This window comes from Rutidosis leptorrhynchoides, chromosome 10 (genome assembly GCF_046630445.1).
Source record: "Rutidosis leptorrhynchoides isolate AG116_Rl617_1_P2 chromosome 10, CSIRO_AGI_Rlap_v1, whole genome shotgun sequence".
NCBI classification, from domain to species: domain Eukaryota; kingdom Viridiplantae; phylum Streptophyta; class Magnoliopsida; order Asterales; family Asteraceae; genus Rutidosis; species Rutidosis leptorrhynchoides.
In genome coordinates this window covers 210,041,640-210,042,695 of record NC_092342.1, presented here as the reverse complement: position 1 = coordinate 210,042,695, position 1,056 = coordinate 210,041,640, and the positions used below count along the sequence as shown (strand labels likewise).

Genomic DNA, 1,056 nt, shown 5'->3' with positions numbered 1-1,056 from the left:
AAGTTTCTAAATATTTTCATCTTTTTACCAAATATTTAATGTATTGTACTTTTGGTCCATGCTAGACTAATATTGATCAGCTTTTTGACTACCATAGATGTTTAGAATGTTACATGAACAAATGGTCCTTTAGTTTATTTTGCAACTTTTTATTAGATCATCTTATAATTTAAAGCAATCATCTTGCTAGAAATTAATGAATCATTGCACTTAATCATCATTGTTCTTTAGTGCGGAGTATTTAACATCTAACAACAACGATATAACTGATTTGAACACATATATTTCTCAATGATATTGCAATTTTATACTTTTTCACAAGTCATGCATAAGAGAAACATACTTTATTTTTCTATAACGTTAAAAACTAAAAATCATTTTCATCATGGATCTGACCAAGTAACTTTGGTTTCACTCCATTGACTTTTTGGCACACGAAGAGCCTTCCAAACTGCTTTAGATGCATCCAGAATATCATTTGGACACCCTTGACTTGAATCACACTCATCGACCACCTTAGCTTTTACATGTCTATCCTTATAATATATATTAATAAACTTCTCACACCTTTTTCCATGATTGTACCAACGACTAGACAATGCTACAATCAACGTGTTATCTGAGTGGTACTTACCATCACATTCAGACGGACCTCCACCTTCAAAATCGTTAATGGTCATAGTCGCTCTTATATGACGAGAGTGAGCATCGATGGACGATATGAATAGGGTAACGAGAATGAAGAAGCAAATTGTATATTGCTTCATTTTATCCCCAATGGTATTTTGCTATAGAATTTGATTTAAATGGTATCATTTATATGGAGATCATGGTTTTGTTTTGTACTTGGATGATTATTGTTACTAAGGATAAATTGAAGGCTATAATAAGAAAGTTGAACTAATACAGAGTAATAAATTATTATGTCACTTGAGTAAAATATTATTAGTCAACTGAAAAGTTAAATGCAAGGATCTATTTCTTGTGAAAAGACTTTATATATGTTATTTAAACTTTAGAGATAAATTGGTATGATACTTTGTTAATCACTCCGTA

The 1,056-nt window shown here is 30.5% G+C and overlaps 1 protein-coding gene across 1 annotated transcript; it reads right to left on the bottom strand.

The window, feature by feature from the left end:
• Positions 1-383: 383 nt before the first annotated feature.
• On the bottom strand, positions 384-680 carry LOC139870786 (putative ripening-related protein 2). The gene has a single exon (XM_071858562.1). The coding sequence runs from the start codon at positions 678-680 to the stop codon at positions 384-386; it is 297 nt and encodes a 98-aa protein (XP_071714663.1).
• Positions 681-1,056: the final 376 nt, after the last annotated feature.

Coding starts and splice junctions, on each gene's coding strand:
- LOC139870786 (XM_071858562.1), bottom strand. CDS start 680: ATGACCATTAACGATTTTGAAGGTGGAGGTCCGTCTGAATGTGATGGT.